The sequence below is a fragment of the Lithobates pipiens genome, unplaced genomic scaffold, assembly GCF_037356315.1.
Source record: "Lithobates pipiens isolate NorthernLeopardFrog02 unplaced genomic scaffold, aLitPip1_a1.2 Scaffold_18, whole genome shotgun sequence".
Taxonomy (NCBI): Eukaryota; Metazoa; Chordata; class Amphibia; order Anura; family Ranidae; genus Lithobates; species Lithobates pipiens.
The window spans coordinates 629,204,759-629,225,154 of record NW_027507758.1 but is presented as its reverse complement, the minus strand read 5'-3'; the positions used below and the strand labels follow the sequence as shown (position 1 = coordinate 629,225,154).

At 43.3% G+C, this 20,396-nt stretch overlaps 1 protein-coding gene across 1 annotated transcript in view; it reads right to left on the bottom strand.

Moving 5' to 3' along the window:
* LOC143986878 (uncharacterized) overlaps positions 1–20,396 on the bottom strand; it is a 101,760-nt gene that overhangs the window by 13,854 nt on the left and 67,510 nt on the right. The window contains 6 exon segments of the mRNA XM_077485284.1: positions 63–1,475; positions 8,085–8,220; positions 8,310–8,516; positions 8,598–8,798; positions 8,876–8,973; positions 9,090–9,201. Of these exon segments, the coding sequence (XP_077341410.1) occupies positions 63–1,475; positions 8,085–8,220; positions 8,310–8,516; positions 8,598–8,798; positions 8,876–8,973; positions 9,090–9,201 (2,167 nt within the window).

Genomic DNA, 20,396 nt, shown 5'->3' with positions numbered 1-20,396 from the left:
TCACCTGTGGGAGATTTCTGATGTGTGTAAAGAGTAGACTTCATTGAAAAAAAAATTCCCACATTTAGGGCAGGGTTATGGCTTCTGCCCTGTGTGAGATCTCTGATGTTTGTAAAGATTGGACTTCCGTGAAAAACATTTCCCACACTCAGGACAGGAATACAGCTTCTCTCCTGTGTGAGATCTCTGATGTGTGTAAAGATGGGACTTTATTGAAAAACATTTCCCGCACTCAGGGCAGGAAAATGGCTTTTCCCCCGTGTGAGATCTCTGATGTCTGTTAAAACTGGAATTGTCTGAAAAACATTTCCCACACTCAGGACAGAAATACGGCTTCTCCCCTGTGTGAGATCTCTGATGTTTATAAAGACTGGACTTCAATGAAAAACATTTCCCGCACTCAGGACAGGAATGCGGCTTCTCTCCTGTGTGAGATCTTTGATGTGTGTAAAGATGGGACTTCTGTGAAAAACATTTCCCACACTCAGCACAGGAATATGGCTTCTCCCCTGTGTGAGATCTCTGATGTGTGTTAAGATCGGACTTCTGTGAACAACATTTCCCGCACTCAGGACATGAATACGGATTCTCACCTGTGTGAGATTTCTGATGTGTGTAAAGAGTAGACTTCGTTGAAAAAAAATTCCCACATTTAGGGCAGGGATATGGCTTCTGCCCTGTGTGAGATCTCTGATGTTTGTAAAGATTGGACTTCCGTGAAAAACATTTCCCACACTCAGGACAGGAATACGGCTTCTTCCCAGTGTGAGATCTCTGATGTATGTAAAGATGGGACTTAATTGAAAAACATTTCCCGCACTCAGGACAGGAATATGGCTTTTCCCCCGTGTGAGATCTCTGATGTCTGTTAAAACTGGAATTGTCTGAAAAACATTTCCCACACTCAGGACAGGAATACGGCTTCTCCCCTGTGTGAGATCTCTGATGTTTATAAAGACTGGACTTCACTGAAAAACATTTCCCGCACTCAGGACAGGAATGCGGCTTCTCTCCTGTGTGAGATCTTTGATGTGTGTAAAGATGGGACTTCTGTGAAAAACATTTCCCACACTCAGGACAAGAATACGGCTTCTCCCCTGTATGAGACCTCTGATGTGTGTAAAGACCGGACTTCACTGAAAAATATTTCCCGCACTCAGGACAGGAATACGGCTTCTCTCCTGTGTGAGATCTTTTATGCACATTAAGATGGTATTTAGAACTGAAACACTTCCCGCACTCAGTACAGGAAAAGCTCTTCTCTGTTGGAAGGACGGCACCATTCCTCACAGTCTGAGGTTCCTCAGGATAAGAGGAATACGATGGTCCATCTACACTGTGTGGTGCCGGATGGACATTTGAGGTAGTCGGGTTTTCTCCTGGACTATACTGTGTGATGTCCTCATCTTCTACTTTACAGTCTGGAGACAAAGTGAGACAATCCTCTGAGGTTTTCCTCATCTCCCGTCCATCTACTAAAATAGAAATAAAAAGATTATTACTAGACATGAGCTGATTGGTTCCCCTAAACCAGGACTCCGCCCACATCAGACAGCTTTGTCTCTGAGGATCTTACAATTCCCCCCTCAAGGTAACTAGTAAATGGGTCCTCTGTAGGGCAGCAACTAATGATGATTTTCAGAATTGATTATTCAAAACAATAATAAACCCACTAATCAATTAATTGGATAAAAACCTCAAAAAATGGTTGGTGTATAATTGAGTTAATATTCTTGAATATCTATATACAGGGGTAAATATAACTATCCAGATATATAGTTGGATATTTAATCCACTCTGAGAATAACAGACAGATAGATGTATTATTAGAGGGAGAATCTGCTGCATATCAGAATCAGAGATCAACATTATTAAAATGTAAAAAAGAGGTAAAACGCTGTTTTGCAGATGATCAGACAGGAGTGTAATATAATATGATGGATGACAGACTCCCTTGTCATAGACAGGTAGGTGGGTACAAGCTCCCTGCACCTGATGTCACTTATGCTGGCTGTACACAAACTCATTTTTCTTTCAAAAAAACATTCATCCAATTTTCTAACCATTAGTGGGTCAAATCGTCGTTCATTTTCCACCACAGTGATGGGAAAATTTAAAGGAGCAGAACAGAAAACTTCTCTCCATCGAACAAATTTTCACATCATGTATGTGGTTTGTGGTCAGAAGTTACATCCATTTTATAATTGAATGTTAAAAGAAAGTGGAATTTTTGAACTACACTCGTCCATTCATCGAATGTACAAATAATTTTCATACAAATATTTGTGTGAATATTCTCGTCCAAAAATGGATCCGTGTATGGCCAAGCATAGGACATTTAGTAGCAGCAGCATGTTTTTTTTTTAATCGTGTTATGATGGGGTTACAAAAACAGGGTTACCTGTTAACGATCTTTTCCAGGACGGCTTACAGAGAAAAAGGCTCCTCTCACCTAGTGCAGGAAACACATGAACCACATTATAAAAGACTTCCCATAGGCCATGGCCCCTCAGTTAACAAATAATTGAAGGCGCAAATAAAATAATAACACTTCCATTGGTGCAGCCACCTTAGTTTTACATAATTATTCCTATGAAACAGGGGGGAGGGGGGGGGGCTCCGTCCTGGAAGAAAATCCAGCCTATAGTGCTTTACAAACATATGAAAGCTGGACTAGGTTGCCACTTTGTATATCTGGAGTGGCAAAGCTCCGACCCTTGCAGCCCAAGATGTAGATACGGCTCTTGTGGAACGAGCATTGACTCCTGTTGGTGGTGGTAGAGATGCTGTCTTGTATGCTTCTATGATTGCCGACTTCATCCACCTGCCGATAGTATTTTTTGATGGCGTTTTACCTTTGTTGGGACTGGCGAACAGTATGAACAGACTCGTGGAGGATCTCCACTCTTTGGTGCACTCCATATATGCAATCACGCATCTTCTTACGTCTAGATTATTAAACTTGGCCTCCTTATTTTTAGGATTACCACAAAAAGACGGGATTACTATTTCTTCCAATCGGTGGAAATTACTTTAGGCAGGAAAGGAGAGTCAAGAGAAAGGATAATTTTGTCCTGAGATATTATGCAAAATGGTTCTGCCATTGAGAGGGCTTGAATTTCTCCGACCCTCATAGTGGAGACAAGTGCCACTAAAAGGAGCGTTTTTAAGGTGAAAAGTTTTATGGAGCAGTCTTCCAGTGGCTCAAATGGCTCCCTACAAAGACTCTGTAGTACCTGAGATATGTCCCAAGAGGGGAACCTCCTAGATTTGGGAGGCCTTCTTCAACTTTTAGCTGTGGGAAACGTTTTGATTAGGGGTTCTTCTGATTCCGGGAAGCTCGATCTAGGTCTGCACCTGCTTGGAGGAATTGTAGAACCACCGGTATCATAGGGCATGGGATTCTGTTGTTGATTGTACACCAAACACCAAACTTTTTCCATATCTTGTTGTATATAGTATTGGCTTTCCTGCTGCTAAGATTAGTATCTATTACTGTTCCTGACAGCTCTAAAAGCTTCTTTCCCGTCGGCTGGCCTTTCATGTACCGGCTCCAACTCTTTCCAGAACAACAATTCGCCTGAAAAAGAAAGAAGACAGAGCTTACTTTTTTAGACTGTATCCTCTTCCCAGGATATTAACCAGATAGCTCTCCTGGCCTCATTAACTAAGGCTGTAGCCCCGGTCGTAAATCTCACAGATTCTGTGGAAGAACCCGCTATATAAGCCACTGCCTTGTTTAATGTTGGTAGAGCCTCCAAGATCTCTTCTTTTGGAGTATCTTACTCTAGAAGTGAGCAGAGCTGTTTTAACCACAAATCCAAAATACGGGCTACACAGGTAGTGGCTAGAGCAGGTTTAAAGTTCGCTGAACAGGCCTCCCATGCCGTTTTCAAGTAATCTTCAGCCTTCCTGTCCATGGTCTCTTTTAATGAGCCTGTATCCTAAAAAGAGAGTTCCGCTCCCTTTGAGACCTTCGATAGGGAGGTGTCTAACTTGGGACACTTCTCCCATAGACTTGTATCCTCTTCTTTGAAAGAAAACCTCATTTTGAAGTTTTTGGGGAGAAAGATTATTTTTCTCTGGTACTTTCCACTCCTGCAACACTGTTTCTTATAGTGAAGCATTAAAGAGGAAGTAAACTCTCTCACTCTGATGCTTCTTTTCATTTAGTCCATTATAATAAGTAATTATCAGACTATAGCCACTGTAATCCAGCCCAAATCGCATATTACTTACTGTTTAAAGAAACTTTAAAAAAACTTGTTACCAGGGGTTAGGCAGCGCCATCTTAAGTATTGTTTTCTGAGTCCACAGTGGAGTGTTTTTCCGCCCTTACATTGAGCACTTCCTGTACTGTAAACCAAGCCTCCTTCTCAATCCAACGTTTCTATGGCAACCCTGCTTCCCTGTTCATAGCTTACTTGTTTATTTCATAGTATTTACTTGTGCCGATGTCTAATGTTTGCCTTTGTCACATTTATCAGCTTCAGCTGATAAGACTGCAGTAATGGCCAAATTTAGACTGTATGTGAGGTCACATGGTGTGTAGGAGGAAGTTCTGAGTGATTAGCAGAGTTCAGTGTTGTGCCATAGGAAGTCCTGATAACAGATAGATAAGCACATAGAGAGTGTACCGTAAATCAGGGGAGATCTGGGCATGCTCAGTGACTTCATTCTACAGAACAAAAAGGATTACAACAATACTAAGCAAGTAAGGAGATATATACAAGCAGTGTTCATTAGGGTTTTTTATGCTGATTTACATGGGACAAAGTTGTGGGGGAGGGTTTACAACCACTTTAACCAAAAAGGTTCTGGCCTGCTTGCTTGGAGGCCTGCATATAACAGGTCATGCACAGACAGTTCTTTATCTTCTGGCTCCAGGGTATGCAATATGGCCTTTAATAACTCATCTGTCTTCTCTGAGGGAAACAGGAATCTTTTGGTTTTATTTGGCTTGTCCTCATTAAACTCCATTTCATTCAAATTCAAAGCCAACTCAAAACTTTCCTCCAGCTCCTCCGGTATCCCCTGATCAGGAGTCACCTGCCTGATAGAAGAGGCTATCGGCATCGTCCTAGTGCTGGTACCGGATGTGCTGGGGACAGGATCTGCCCCAGAATATTGTGCATGGAGTTTAAATGATTTTTAGAGTCTGCCTCATCTACTTTTTCATTGAATCCATGAAATGTTTGAATAGCAGGGTTGTTTCTTTCTTGACCAGGTTATCAATGCAATCTTGACATATGTCCTTTTTCCAACCACAGGGCATTTTTCTAGTACAGACTGGGCATCTCTTTCTAGAAGCATCTGTCTTGCTTGCTTTGGGCTCTCGATTTTTGTCCTGGAAATAACCAAAGGACAAAACCAAACCAGTGTTACTTCAACTGAAGTACAAACTGAATGGAAAGAAAACACCCAGTTGGATAGCAAAAAATTCCTCCCTTAGAATTTTTAACACAAACACCCACCACCAGGACCTGTGGTGCTTCATGTGACTCAACCCTCAACTAGAGGGAGGTTACACCAATGCATCTACAAAAAGGCCCACATAATCCCTCTGTGCCCCCACCACAGGAGGGTAAGAAAAGAAGATAGGAGCGCCCTAGCCCCCCCTTTTCTTACCTTAGGGCCGAAGTCAAGTGATGGCCCCTCCAGACCTGCATCCGCAGTCCCCTGCTCTTCCATGTCCACCATCCAGGAAGCAACCCAGTGCCATCTTCTGCCAGTGCCCTTTATTTATACTGGCATGGAGGACCCGGGATGGTGCTGTGGATCTGGCGCTGTCCCTGTGGATAGCGTGCCTGCCTTCCTCTCCTTGGTACAGGTTAGGTTTCCCCTGTGGGTGTACCAAGATGGCCGCCCCATGACTTCTGGCAACCGCATCACTTCCTGCCTGTGCATCTGCCCGCTCCGGCGAGATGGATTCGGCCACACGAGGATGCCAGCATGGAAACAGGCTTACCATGATCCCCACGCTCCAACATTGGTGGGAATGAGAAGCAGGCTACCCCCTGCTATGAGAGACCAGCCTGCTGTATGCATGCTACCACCAGGGATGGACTCATCTTAGCACACATCCTCCTGCACCAAGGAGGCACCTTACACTGAAGGTACAACTGACAGGGAGATGAGAGGGGGTCCCTTCTTACACATCCATGAGTCCCTATCAGAGGGGCCCAGGATAATGCAAGCCAACCAGCTCCCCAGAAGCACTGCTCCTGTTAGAGGGATCTGGCTTCTGGGAGGCCCCTGCTACCTAGAATGTAGGCCAGACAAAATAAAAAACAACTTGCTTGAAGTTCCTGTCTGGTCGGAGGAAACACATAACACTGAGGGGCCATGGCCTATGGGTGGTCTTTTATAATGTGGATCATGTGTGTCCTGTACTAGGTGGGAGGAGCCTCTCTCTCTGTAAGCCATCCTGGAAGATGACTGGGAAAAAAATAGTCCTTTATAGTACATAAACAGCAGATAATCACTACTGTAAGGGATTCATTTATACTGTGAAATAGTGAAAGTAATATATCTTATATCATATATATAATAATAAATATACCCAGAAGTAGTATATATGGGGATTTTACCTGGGAGTCACACATGAAGATATATGGAGGTTGGAGGGGGGACTTTTATATTAAAGTAATACTGAAAGCTGAGACTTTTTTTTCATGGATATAATAATTTTATATATAATACACAATACTGGTAAACGTTTACTTTATGTAATAGTAATGCGTTCTATCACCTACAGTCTATCAGCCTCCACCTTCTCTGGGGTCAGATGCTGATCTTCCCTGCACAGAGACATTAAAGTCATTGTACATGTTTGGATTTTTTTTTTTTTAATTGTCATACTTACCTGCTCTGTGTAATGGTTTTGCACACAGCAGCCCTAATTTTCCTTTTCTGGATAAAGTTCCCCTATAGGAAGCCGCAAACTATAGTATAGAGTTCCCCTATAGGAAACCACAAAGTATAGTATAGAGTTCCCCTATAGTAAGCAGTACATGTCCCATGAGACATTGCTCCTCACGCATTTCTTTATTCATGGACCTTAGTCAGAGAGTGAGGAAACAACTGTCTTTTATAGGGGTGACAGTAATGAGGGGATTATAGGACGAGTGTCCCCACCCCCTGTATCACTCATTGCCATCTTCCCAACACAAGAAGTCCTGCACTTCCTTATTTAGTCCATGATTTAGTCATGAATAACAGTGGGGCTGAGCCCCAACAGAGGTCAGAGAGTGAGGATGGGGGGAGAACAACCAAGATGAAGACTGGACTGACCCTGAAGACCCCCATCATTGGGTTATTGACTCCACCCTCATTATCACTTTCTGTTAAAAGAAAGTTCAAAAGTTTGAGGATGTTATCTCATTATTACCAACATGTAAAACTCTGTGCTTCAATCAGATCATCAGATATAAAATGTCCAGCTGGTAGGAAATGGGTGCAAAACAGGTAAGGCCTATGCAATGTACAACTTATTATGTAGGATACAACAGTTAGGATTTTACAGTATCAGAATGATGTAATGTACACCATAGAGTATATAGTGTAAGGGTCAGGACTCATAATATTGGTATTCAGTGATCAGTGGAAGATTAAGTGTTTACTGGAGACATCTCACACAGCTGCCTCCCATCTCCTGAGACTGCACTCAGTGACTTGGGTCTGAGACTATAAAGACATATCCCTCCACCCGACACAGCCAGCAGACAACAGAGCAAGTAATCCTGGGAGAATTGTTCTGTCAGAGATCTTGCCATACCTGGGTATGGGGCAGAAGACCCAAAACACATACTCCAGGTGTCTAGGTCTAGTAGCTCCTATGCTGAAAATGAACAGTTTTCTGCCAGCTGAAACCCAGAATCTCCATAAATCCAGTCTAGATACATAAATTGTGTCTGCAGCACAGAGAAGGAAGATTATCTGAGAGAAATTTAGGCATACAGGACGTGGAACACAGCTCACAGAAGTGACCAGGGGATTACAGGCTATCACTCAGTCCTTGACCTACTCTCGAACAATCAGTGAGCAGTATGGGTGAAGGAACATATTTAGTGTTAATGGCCCACCTGTGCTGATCTCTGTAAGAATGCCGTCCCCTAGAATTAGCCTCATTATTCCATCCTCCTCCATAGACTGCTGATCATTGCTCACATAAGTCTCCTCTTCTTTCACCTCAACTTTAGAATCTCTCGGGTTTCCACTCTGAATATATAATAAAAATGACATCAATGGTAACAATGCAGACAATGTACAGATCCTAAGGATATTATCAGTCATTGTTCCTCATCTACCTGATGATGGTGAGAGATGGTGTGATCTTCCTGTGTGGAATCCTGGGAATACAGAGGACAGGGACGTCTCTCTGGTGGGTTCCTGGTATTAGGGGTCTCCATCATATCCTTGTGTCCTTCTGAAAATGTCTCCATCACTCCATACTCCTCATCCTCCACTTTATACTCTTCTTTAACAACAATATTATAATTCCCGAGGTTTCCACTCTGAAAGATATAATAAAACATTAAATTGTAACAAACATGTTGTGTATAAATCGGAACTGCAAATAATTGTCACTCATTTACCTGATGATGGTGAGGGATGGGGTGACCTTCCTGTGTGGAATTCCGGGAATACAGAAGGTGGGAACTTCTCTCTGGTGGGTTCCTGGTATTAGGTGGCTCCATCATATCCTTGTGTCCTTCTGAAAACTCCTCCATCACTCCATACTCCTCATCCTCCTCTTTATATTCTTCTTTAACTTCAATATTATCATTATTTCCACTCTGAATATATAGTAAAACATTCGATGTAACAAACATAATTGTTTAAAAATAATCACAAGTTATGGTTCCTCATCTACCTGATGATGGTGAGGGATGGTGTAATCTTCCTGTGTGGAATCCTGGGAATACAGAGGACGGGGACATCTCTCTGGTGGGTTCCCATTACTGGATCCATCTGTAGGAAACACACACACTGACTGAATACATTGTTTCTATGTGTTTATCAGATGATGGGGGATGTAGGTGGACCCTCCGTACTGCTCTCTCCTTTACAATAAAGTCTCCTCTTACCCAGTGATGTGAGGGGCGGCTGATTGTCCATCGTGACGTCCTTGTAGAGATCCGTGTGTCCTTCTAAATACTCCCACTCCTCCATGGAGAAATAGACAGTGACATCCTGAAAACCTTATAGGAACCTGACACACACAATGATACAGTCACCATCCAGACACATCCCTTGTCTGTTACTGGAGAATGTCCCAGAAATACCAGCACCGCTCACCTCTCCTCCATCATCTCTCTGGTGACTTCTAGAATCTTCTTTTTAATTCTCTATTGTATCAGGGAGGGAGGTGGAGGCAATGTGATGGTCATATGATCTCCAGACTTCACAGGAGGAAAATTCTAATTCTAAAAACAAAAGGTAAAATGAATTGATAGTCTGAGAATCCTCCTCAACATTCAGGTCCCCAATTTATTAAAGCCCCACCTAAGGCTGATGTATCATTTATAATTTACCCATAAAGAACCCCCACACTCCGTAGGTTAAAAGCTTGTTGCAGGTATTCTGACATCAATACATACAATGCAGGACCAACGGTCTCACTTTTCTATTGAGGATGCCAAGGGTCCACCCACATCCTAAGAGCATCAGAAGAAAACGTCAGATGGAGGGACATTGGGAGGAGGAGCTGTGAGGTCAGTGTGATGTCATAGGACATATAGACTCTGGATGGAGGGGCATTGGGAGGAGGAGCTGTGAGGTCAGTGTGATGTCATAGGAAATATAGATTCTGGATGGAGAGACATTTGGATGGGGAGATTTGAGGGGTCCTCTATATGAGGCTCCCATGCAAACCAAATCATTGTTCCTGCGTCCTACCTTTCCTAAACTGAAGGGTTAACTTTGACCTTTACCATACAGAAATCTGTCAGGAATCTGTGAAAGTAAGCTCTCATGTGATCAGGTGACGTGCGGAGCAACGGAGTGTAAATAGCAATTTTCTCCAGAGCTCCTAATGGTGTGGATGGATTTTGCTGAGTGCTGGTGCCAAGTTTTCACCCCCCAGGGTCACTGCAGATGTGGAGAAAAGCTGTGTAAGAGGATATGGAGGAGAGATGAGGAGGAGATCCAGGAATCAGGATAAAGGTCAGGACAAGCAACAGATGAGCACGAAGAATAGCAAGAAGGAGCTCAGAGACAAATGAGAATATTTCTCAGCCAATGGGAAATTATCGCAGCATGACTTACATAATGAAGGAGATGAGGGAGAGGGGAGAAAGTCACTTAAGGTAGGACTTGATAAATCTGCTTTGAATCTTGGAACCAGCTGAAAAAGTTAGGAGACAGTTTTTTTTAGGGCAGTGTGGGTTGTCAGTGCCGGGGCCGGGTAAGTAATTTGTGAGGAATCTGTGAGGTGCAGAACGTAAGACAAGGGGTGCAGGAGATTGATGCATGTAATAGTGTGCAGAAGACAGGACATGCAGTACAGGGTACCGGAGAAGGGTGTAGGTCACTGCACATGGGATACAGGGTATGGAAGAAGGGTGCTGGACATGGGGTGCAGTATATGAGGTTTGGGGTGCAAAACATGGAGTACAGAAAGCAGGACATGTGTTGCAGGGTGCAGAACACAGGACATGGGGTGCAGGGTGCAAAATGCAGGACATGGGGTACAGGGTGCAGAACAGTAATCCAAAACTCCCCTCCCCCTGTGTCCCCCTGCATGTGCTGTACATCTCCCTCAGCAGTGTGTGAGAGCAGAGTGGATGAAGAGGACATCTTGTGTACATAAAGCAGCATGTCCCTCCCTGGCTGGTCTCTCAGCTGGCTGCTTTGCAGGCTTGTCCTGGTTCCTCCTGTAAGGACTCTGTAGTCCTGTTTCTCAGCACCTTGTGGGGATCTTTGTGGCAGTGCCGAGGTGGCACCATGTTGGAGATTCGGTCCCGCTCCTTCCTCTCTGTTCTGCCGGAGGGCTCTGCAGGGACACAGGCAGCTGTGGGTGGAAGCAGGAGCCGATGGTGACAGTAATGCGGCCACGGAAAAGAGAAAGATCGGCAGCGGGAGCTCAGTGAGATGAGTCCTCTCATGCCGCTTTCCTGCCCAGTCCACCCGACTTCACAGGTTGGGTGCCATCATCTCCTCCTCCTCCTCCCCTCACCCTCCCACCTGGCCCCGCTCCGAACCACATTCCTGTCTGAATAATGTGTCCGGGATTCAGGCAGAAACATTATTCAGACCAACAGTGAGAATGGGCTGACAAGAGTCCTGGTTGCCAGGACACCATTTCTAGTCACCATGGTGACATGGGATTTGTTGAGCCCTGACTTATGGTGACCATAGAGACATGGAAATTCAGCTGGTTCAGCAGGGATCGGTCACATTTCCATCCATGTGTGGTCACTGCCGGAAAAAAGTCACTCCATCAGTGGCTGCAGCTGATAGCTTCATTACTGATCTGTGTATTCTGAGAGCAGAGGAGCGCCCCCCATTGTCAGAATACAATAGTGCAGCGGGGAGGATTCCCCATCCCCCTCCAATGTGTGGATGGGGGAATCACTTCCGTTTTTTCCTCTCATCCCGCTGGATGAACGATAAAACTGAACCATGTATGGCCGGATCTGGAAGGAAGATATAAGACATTTCCTGACCTGTATAGCTGAGGACCAGGAAATGTCTCACTGTCTGTGATTAGCGATGTGCAGTGTCAGCTTCCTGGTGGGATCAGGAATGTGGGATTTCCAACACACCCGAGCCCATCACTATTCATCATCAACTGATCCCCCTGAAGGGGTTAATTTAGCCTCCCACACCATATATGTGTGTATCATCATCTGCTGGAGATAAAAGACATCACAGTGACTATGGAGGAAGAGGACGGACATGACGGGGGTTACTGGGTGTAAATAGAAAATAAGATCTTATTACCTCCTCTGCTGCCACTTCCAGTAACGTCTTCTCCTTACATCCACCCAACTCACCTCTCACCCGGAACTTCCTGTCTGAACCTGACATCACTTCCTGTCTTCCATAGAGACTTTGTGTCTTCCATAGAGACTTCCTGTCTGGGTTGAAGTGAGATCACCATCTTGTGGAGATCAGAGGAACTGCAGTCCTGAGAAACATCTCATAGTGTGAACACGGCCTTGTGCTGTGTGTGTATGTACTGTATATCCTTATAGATGGGTCATTTCCACTCCCACCAAGGAGGATAGAAATATATGACTGCCTACTCCAGCCTTTCTCAGCCAGGGTTCCTCCAAAGCTATTGTGGAGCCACTTATTAAGAGGGTGGTGGAGGTCTGATGGGAGCACAATCTGAGTATGAGCACCAAGAGAGCACGGGATTGGTGTTTGGGGAAGGAGGTGTTTTGTAGTCCAATACACACAGTTTGCGGGAGCATAGACTGAGATTTGGAGGAAGAAGCTCTGGAGGTTTTGAAGACATTTATTGGTGGTGATATCATTTATTGAAGTATAAAGTAGACGTTGTATGGACTTTGATGTCACTTTATGGTTTATCACTGGATACTGATGAGGTGAAATGCGTTGATGATTTATCACAGAGGTTTTCACATCTTTGATGATAAGACGACGGGATTTATTGATATAAGGGGATGAATCATTGTATTTGTCCCCATCTCCTGGTGCTGGATGATGCAAGAAGCTGACACTTTATAAGAAGTATTGTTTTTGCCAGCTGGGGAAATAGCGAGTGGGAAAACTAGTTGTTGAGAATTTGAATAGTAAACTCCTTCATTGTTCTCAGCTGGAAGTGTCGGGGGTTACATTGACTTGTACACAACGTCACTTTCACAACAAACTCTTCTCTAGGAATCTATGAATTGGGGGATGGATTGTGTCTTTGGCCCCAAAATGATCTTTACTGAGTTTTTTACTGACATTTTGTCTTTCCTAAAACATTTCACTAATATAGTGTGACATAAAACATTGGAACTACCTCCATTTTATTCTCTAATGGGTAAATGGGTGTTAGTAGGCTGCAGGAGATCTGCTGAGACTATGCACTATGTGTTTTGTCATTTAACTTTACCCTTGAACTACAGTTTGGTTTTGGGTTTAATTACTCAAAATTTTGACCTCATCACCAGTCTGACTGGACTGCATGGTGTTCTGCCTAACCATAGGTGGCGCTGTCATCTCTGGCAGGGTGTAGAATGTGGTTTAGTTGGGTGCATTAAGGGTTTACTCTCTCTCTCGGAACCAGCCCAGTGGGAGTTATCCAAGAACTCAGAACACTCCAGGTGTAGGGAAAGTCTCAAGGTGGATTTAGAGAAAAGAAAAAGCACAGTTTGAAAAAGACTCAAACTGCAGAAGAGGTTACTTTTGGGCTCCAAAAAAATCTCTGGATAAAGTTAATGCAAAATAATTATATTTTTATTTTTATGTATTGAATTACAATATTCACCATAATTAAATTATTAAAAAACCCAGAAGGCAATTCATAAGGAATACCCATATTTAACCACCACTTTCAGACCGGACCAATTTGCTGGTCAAAGACCAGACCACTTTTTGCGATTCGGCACTGCGTCGCTTTAACTGACAATTGCGCGGTCGTGCGACGTGGCTCCCAAACAAAATTGACGTCCTTTTTTCCCCACAAATAGAGCTTTCTTTTGGTGGTATTTGATCACCCCTGCGGTTTTTATTTTTTGCACTATAAACAAAAATAGAGCGACAATTTTGAAAAAAACGCATTCTTTTTTACTTTTTGTTATAATAAATATCCCCCAAAAATATATAAAAAAACATTTTTTTCCCTCAGTTTAGGCCGATGCGTATTCTTCTACATATTTTTGGTAAAAAAAATCGCAATAAGCGATCATTGATTGGTTTGCGCAAAAGTTATAGCGTTTACAAAATAGGGATAGTTTTATAGCATTTTTATTAATAATTTTTTATTATTTTTTTTTTACTAGTAATGGCGGCGATCAGCGATTTTTATTGTGACTGCGACATTGTGGGGGACCCATCGGACATTTTTGACACATTTTTGGGACCATTGTCATTTATACATATAAATGCAGTGATTCCTGTGTAAATGACATTGGCAGTGAAGGGGTTAACCAGTGGGTGGCAGTGTAGGGGTTAAGTGTTCCTAGAGGTGTGTTACTAACTGTGGGGGGGTTGGGCTTTCATTTAGTGAACACTGATCTCTGCTCCAATCACATGGAGCAGAGATCAGCGTCACTAGTTGCTAGGCAGAATGGAGAAATGTTGTTTACAACGGCACTTCTCCATTCGGCCGCTCCGTGAGATGATCGCGGGGATGCCCGCGGCGATCGAGTCCGCGGGTCCCGCGACCGGACTCACGGGGGTCCCGACCAGTGCGGGAGCGCGCCGGCGGCGGAGCGCTCCCGATGGCAGGGCGGCAAATTTAAAGGGACGTACGTGTACGCCCATTTGCCTGCCCGTGCCATTCTGTCGACGTACATCGTCGTGCGCTGGTTGGCAAGTGGTTAAATAGACAGTACATATATAGAAAAGATGAACTACCAACAGGACATACATAAATAACACATACAAACAAACATAGAGACTGACGCTGGTCCGGACCGATTACTGTTGGCTGCCGTAATTAATCAAGGAGGAATTCTCCGGTTTCTTTAAACATTTAATTAGCAGTCAACAGCAAGTTTTGGGGAGAAGACCATATAATCCATGGTTATAACCAACAGCCTGGTTTCTACCTAATTTTATAGCAGAGTGTTCGTTGATGAATAAATATAAGGTGCTAGTCCGTGCACCAATGTTATTGTAAACAAATTTGTTATAAATACGTTTTTCTCTTTTTTTTCTCTTAAACCAAGTTACTTTGTTTCAGGAAAATATTTGTCCATACAGATATCAACTCTTCTAGATAAACTAAGACCGGAATCATTCAGGGTAAATATGTTACTGCCCAGCAAGGTTATTCATTGCAGTTATGTTTATAAGCCCCGCAGTATCCCAATATTCGTTCAGCTAATCCCAATATTCGTTCGGCTAATTCAAAAGTATACAGGTGGATGTACGTTACCACGGCTCTGCTGAGCACCGTTGCCAGGTTCTCCGTTAAAGCAAAGACCGAATGTCCAGCCCTTCACCGTTCACTTTGCAGGTGTATCGTGGGTACTATAATCCAACCTATAGCCGAGTTCACTCAATGTGCCGCATACACAAACCGACCGTATGTCGGACGTATGTTTTCCGAAGTTGATTGTTTTTATCAGCACGTATGATCCTGTATAGTTGGGGATCCGCCTTGTATAGCTCGTAAGGGCTTATGAAAACATCAGTCCTTATCACCTGAAACGAAGAGTTTTGTAGCCGTTTTTTTTTTAGAAGATAAGCACTCTGCTAGCCAAGCTGTGTCTCCTATCTCCAACCAATACAAGGTTCGTTCAGCATCCTGGTGTGACGTCAAGGTGGATTTAGCCTATCATTTATCATAGGTAGAAATGTCCACACATGGATTTCCACAGGGACCACCGAGACTACATATATAACATGTACAGTATCCCCAGGTCTCCAGTTGGATTTAGCTTGGAATTAGCTGCTTCTCGTCAAACCGATAGCAGCATGATGGACAAGTGGGAGCTCTCCCATCCTGGGTGGACATCATACAAAGTCCTCCAAGTCTAGTAGCCATGCTGCAGCTCCACTAAATGACAGATCATTGTACCGGGCTGGTCCCAGTACTATGTGATCTCTGTGACCAATCACAGTGATCACATGACAGTTGTACACAATGAATGGCTTTCATTCATAGCCATTCGTGTACTATTATGATGATCTCTGTGATTGATCAGTGATCACATGGTACAGACAGGGCCTATCACATCTTTACCATGTGAGAGCTGTGGCCAATCACTGCTATCACATTGTCATTCATAAAAATGATTGCTTATAACAATGATCATCAACAAAGAAAAAATCCTGATCATCTCTCCAGAGTAGTAAAGGGTCAATATGTTAACACTGAATGCGTCACTATGTAAAAAAAAAAAAAATGTAAGAAAAAAATAAAAGATAAAATTTGAAAATAAAGTATTATCATTTTAATTTGTTTTAATCTATTTTGTTACATACTGCTACCAGTCCGTATCCCTGATCACCACCACACCAGTCATATTATGCTGAACTGCTCTGGTGACAGTGTGTAAAAAGAAGAATGTAAAAAATAATATTTTTTTCTTCATTTTCCATAAAATTGTGATAAAAAATTACAACTTAAAAAAACTCAGTAAGCCTCTTACTAAATATTAGGGATGAGCCTGATGTTCGAGTCGAACAGAAAGCAATTTGGGGTGTTCGTGGAAAACTCAAAAGCCACGGAACACCCTTTAAAAGTATATGGGAGAAATCAAAAGTGCTAATTTTAAAGGCTTATACACATGGTATTATCATAAAAAGTGTTTGGGGACCCAGGTCCTGCCCCAGGGGACATGTATCAATGCAAAACAAAGTTTTAAAAACTGCAGTATTTTCAGGAGCAGTGATTTTAATGATGCTTAAAGTGAGGCAATAAAAGTGTAATATTCGGTTAAATTTCGTACCGGGGGGGGGGGGGGGGGTATCTATAATATGCCTGTAAAGTGGCGCATGTTTCCCGTGTTTAGAACAATCCCTGCACGAAATAACATTTCTAAAGGAAAAAAGTCATTTAAAACTACTCGCGACTATAATGAATTGTTGGTCCCGGCAATACAGATAAAAGAAGTAATTGAAAAAAAAATGACATGGGATCCCCCCGGTCCATTGCCAGTCCCTTTGAGTCTGGTATGGATTTTAAGGGGAACTCTGCACCAACATTTTTAAAAAAATGGTGTGGGGTTCCCCCCAAAAATTCCTACCAGACCCTTATCTGAGCATGTAACCTTGCAGGCTGCAGGAAAAGAGGGGGGAGGAGAGAGCCCCCACTCCTGAACCGTACCAGGCCACATGCCCTCAACATGGGGAGGGTGCATTGGGGTAGCCCCCAAAGCACCTTGTCCTCATGTTGATGGGGACAAGGGCCTCATCCCCACAACCCTTGCCTGGGGGTTGTGGGGGTCTGTGAGGGGGGATTATTGGAATCTGGATGCCCCCTTTAATAAGGAGACCCCCAGATCCCGGCCTCCCCCCGTGTCAAATATACCTCTACCGTTTCACAAAAAAAGTGTCAAAATGGTAAAAATTACAAGACACGGCTTGAGACATGTCCTTTATTAAAAAAAAAAAAAAAAATGTCCTACAAAGTCTTCTTCTTCTCTTGCTCAGCCAACGGAACGAAAAAGAAAAAAAAAACGAGACTGACCCGCCTCCGAGGGAGGCTCCAGCCATATGACGCGACTTCGCTTTGATAGTTCTTAGAACTGAGGGCGGGGCCACACCATGACGTTCCCGAGGGACTCCCCCTCCTCTGACGTATGGGGACTTCCCTAATTCTTTTCCGGGGGGGTGTCAGAGGGGGGAGTGACCACCCGGTTATGTAAACAGGTGGCCCGCCTCCCTCTGGCATCCTGAGAAAGCCATAGGGAAGTCCCTGTGCGTCAGAGGGGGCGGGGTCACCCGGGAACGTCACAGTGTGGCCCGCCCTCAGTTATAAAAGAACTGCCAAAGTAAAGAAGCATCATACGGTGGGAGCCTCCCACGGAGGCGGGATGGTCGCGTTTTTTTTTTCTTCTTTTTAAGTCCATCGGCGGAGCAAGGGAAGAAGAAGAAGACTTTGTGGGACTTTTTTATTTTTTAATAAAGGACTTGTACCAAGCCGTGTTTTGTAATTTTTACCATTTTGACACTTTTGTTTGTGAAATGGTAGGGGTACAGTTGTACCCCATGCCATTTTTTTAAAATTTTGGCACAGGGGTTCCCCTTAAAATAAATACCAGGCCTGAAGGGCCTGGTATGGAATTTGGGGGGACCCGCACACAATTTTTTTTTTCAATTTTTGGTTCGGGGTTCACCTTAATATTCATACCAGACCCAAAGGGACCGACAATTCATTATAGTCGTGAGGACTTTTAAATTAAGTTTTTTCCTTTAGAAATGTAAGTTTGCTCTTGGACTGTTGTAAACACGGGAAACATGTGGCACTTTACAGGCATACTATAGACACCAAATAGGAAAAATGTAAACCGCGCTAGGAAAAATAGTGTAAAATTGACAAACTAACAAAATAGGCGGCAGCAATAAATGTGATATGCCACCCAACAGTAATAAAGTATATATAAAGCCGCGCGGCTTTATATATACTTTAATACTATAGACACCCCCAGGTACAAAATGTAACCAAATATTTCACTTTTATTGTTTCACTTTAAGCATTATTAAAATCACTGCTCCTGAAATAACAGATGTTTTTAAAACTTTTTTTGCATTGATACATGTCCCCTGGAGCAGGACCTGGGCCGCCAAACACTTTTTATGATAATACCATGCATATTAGTTTTTAAAATTAGCACTTTTGATTATTTATGTTCGTGTCCCATAGACCTTAATGGTGTTTGCGTGTTTGAATATATTTTTTGCCTGTTCGCATGTTCTGCTGCGAACCAAACACCGGGGGGGGGGGGGGGGGTGTTCAGCTCATCCCTACTAAATACCTCAACTGTCTTCTTTCCAAAAAGGGGCCATCTGGGGGTATTTGTACTGTCCTGGTATTTTAAGGGCTTGGGAAATGAGATTGGCTATTGTGACATCCGGATTGATCCATTTTTAAATATATATCCATAGTTTATAGACTCTATAGCTTTCACAAATATTAAATAAAGACTAAATAATAACTAAATACACTGATTTGGGTTATTTTTTTACTGAAGAAATGTAGCAAAATACATTTGTGCCTACATTTATGAAGAAAGATTATTTGCAAAATTTTATAAGAGAGACTAAGAAAAAAATTTTTTTCATATTTTTTTTATATTTTTACTTATTTGGCATGAAATAAAAACCCAGCGGTTATTAAATACCACCCAAAAAAACGCTGTCTTTCTAAAAAAATCCTAAACATTTCATATGGGTACCGTGTAATATGAATGAGTAATTGTCATTCAAAGTGTAACAGCCCTCAAAGCTGAAATTTGCCCTGGGTAGGAAGGGGGTGAAAGGGTCGGGTACTGAAGTAGTTAATAATGCACAAATGTCCATATATATGGATTTCTACAGGGACCGCCACCAAGATCATCTATGCATGGCTTGGATGTCAGCCAAATTACTAGGAGACCATAAACAGAAGACCATAGAAAGATATAAATGTCCACTCACAGCCACGGAAATTCAGATTGAAGGAACTTCATTCCAATCACTCCATTCATTTTTTTCACATAAGGACCAAGTTGGTGTTGGTAGAGCACTAGCAAAAAAATGGGAGCATTGGGGGGAGGGGGCAGGAATAGAATAAGGAGAAAGAGGAAGGGATCTTAGTCAAGGAGGGGGAATAGGAAGGGAGGTGGGAGGGAGGTTCTCCACAAATGGGGGTATTCACTCAAAGTGTAACCACAAAATCACGGAGTGGGGGGGGGGGCAGGAGACAGGGAATAGAACAAGATATACACAGGATGGACAAACAATGGATGAAAGTGACTTTACAATCTTCAGACTTTCCAAAGTTACCCTCTTTGCTGCTCACATTCTTCCTCTTTCTAATGCCGCGTACACACGACTGGACTTTTTGACAGCAAAGGTCCGGCAGAACGAGTCAGTCGGACAATTTGATCTTGTGTGGGCTCCATTGGACCTTTGCTTGCCAAAAATCTGGCAGACTTTAGAAATAGAACATGTTTTACATTTTTCCACCGGAACTCCGCCGGACCGAGAAATCCGTTCGTGTGTATGCTAGTCCGACGGACAAAAACCGACGCTAGGGCAGCTATTGGCTACTGGCTATGAACTTCCTTATTCTAGTCCAGTCGTACGTCATCACGTTCGAATCCGTAGGACCTTGGGGGGATTGTGTGTGGCCAAGTCCGTTCATTCGGAAAGTCCGTCGGAACTCCGCCGAAAGTCCGTCAGAAAGACCGTCAGACCCAGTCCCTCAAAAAGTCCGGTCGTGTGTATGCGGCATAAGGGTTTGAGGTTTTGCTCTTTTATGAAAGGTCTGAGCTTTGAAGCAGTTAAATATTTATATTTATTTACCCGTAACAGTGGCGGCTGCTGCTCAAAATGTTTTGGAGGGTCAAACAAACTGAAAAATTCTAAAAAATACTGAAAAAAAACCATCAATTGCAGCCTCACTGTGCCATCAATTGCAGCCACTGTGCCCATAAAATGCAGCCACTGTGCCCATAAAATGCAGCCAATGTGCCCATCAAATGCAGCCACTGTGCCCCATAAAATGCAGTCACTGTGCCCCATAAAATGCAGCCACTGTGCCCATCAAATGCAGCCTCTGT